General features: G+C 42.3%; 1 protein-coding gene across 1 annotated transcript; it reads left to right on the top strand.

The window, feature by feature from the left end:
* Positions 1-66: 66 nt before the first annotated feature.
* LOC117939755 (plexin-B1-like) lies at positions 67-1,384 on the top strand (the record flags this gene model as incomplete). The annotated part of the gene is made up of 2 exons (XM_034865210.1): positions 67-265; positions 1,276-1,384. Coding segments are annotated over exons 1-2 (308 nt in total), but the record flags the coding sequence as incomplete, so codon positions are not given.
* Positions 1,385-1,505: the final 121 nt, after the last annotated feature.

Raw genomic sequence — 1,505 nt, 5'->3', positions numbered from 1 at the left:
TAGTGAGGTGATGGTTGTGTGTGTGTGTGTGTGTGTGTGTGTGTGTAGTGAGGTGATGGTTGTGCGATGACAGTTAACAGCCAGGTCCATCTGTCCGTCTCCAAGGTAACGCTGTCAGTCGTCCAGCTTCCCGCCCTCCCGGAGGCGGAGTCTCTGTCCTGTGTCTTCGGCCTCCAATCACCTCAGCCTGCTGTCGTCACGGGAACCAGCATCACCTGTCAATCACCTGCGCCGGAGCTCCTCCCACCCATGCTAACAGGAAGTGGTGAGGAAACAGCTGATGTTATCATAACTATTACATACTGAAGTATTAAGTACCAAAGTATTACGTACCAAAGTATTAGGTACTGAAGTATTACGTACTGAAGTATTACTTACTGAAGTATTACGTACTAAAGTATTACGTACTACATTACCAGCCGTTCACACTGTATCGGGATTATAACACAAACTTAACAGTCTGTAATAAATATACGCATTACACATATGTACAGTACATATCACACATATTACACATTACACACATATACAGAATGATACATATATACAGTACATGTTACACATATTACACACATATACAGAGAGATACATATATACAGAGATACACAGTACATATATAAAGAAATATACATATATACATATGAGCTGCTGTTGACAGTTGTGAAATTGTGATCACAAATGTAACTAAATATACATATTACACATATTTTCACATGTATATATTTTACACATTACACATATTTTTACATATATACATATTACACATATATATACATATATACTGTACATATTACACATATACACAAATATAAATATTAAACATATTACACATATCTTCTTGGTCTTGGTCTCGACTTAGACCCAACTAGTCCTGGTCTTGGACTTGTCTTGGACTCGACTAGTCCTGGTCTTGGTCTTGACTTGGACTCGACTAGTCCTAGTCTTGGTCTTGACTTGGACTCGACTAGTCCTAGTCTTGGTCTTGACTTGGACTCGACTAGTCCTGGTCTTGGTCTTGACTTGGACCCGACTAGTCCTGGTCTTGGTCTTGACTTGGACTCGACTAGTCCTGGTCTTGGACTTGACTTGGACTCGACTAGTCCTGGTCTTGGTCTTGACTTGGACTCGACTAGTCCTGGTCTTGGTCTTGTCTTGGACTCAACTAAGTTGGTCTTGACTACAGCCCTGATGCATGGACACTCATTGAAGTGGATTTGATTGACTCCAGGGACTTTCTAACATCTAACTTCCTCCATGTTTTCCCATCGCTTCCAGATCACATGATCCTGCCCGTGTCGCTGATGTTCGGTCATGTGACCATCACCACGGGTCACATGACCTTCTACGACTGTGGAGCCGTGAGCCAACTCAACCAGAGCTCCCAGTAAGTTCCAGTTTAAGTTCCATAAGGAGCAGGTCTAGACCAGTCTCTGGGATGTTATTTATCTCACAGGTCTTTCCATAAAGAGCAGGTCTAGACCAGACTCTGGGATGTTATTTATCCC

This window comes from Etheostoma cragini, unplaced genomic scaffold, assembly GCF_013103735.1.
Source record: "Etheostoma cragini isolate CJK2018 unplaced genomic scaffold, CSU_Ecrag_1.0 ScbMSFa_1038, whole genome shotgun sequence".
Classification (NCBI taxonomy): domain Eukaryota; kingdom Metazoa; phylum Chordata; class Actinopteri; order Perciformes; family Percidae; genus Etheostoma; species Etheostoma cragini.
This window is presented reverse-complemented; position numbering and strand designations above follow the sequence as displayed.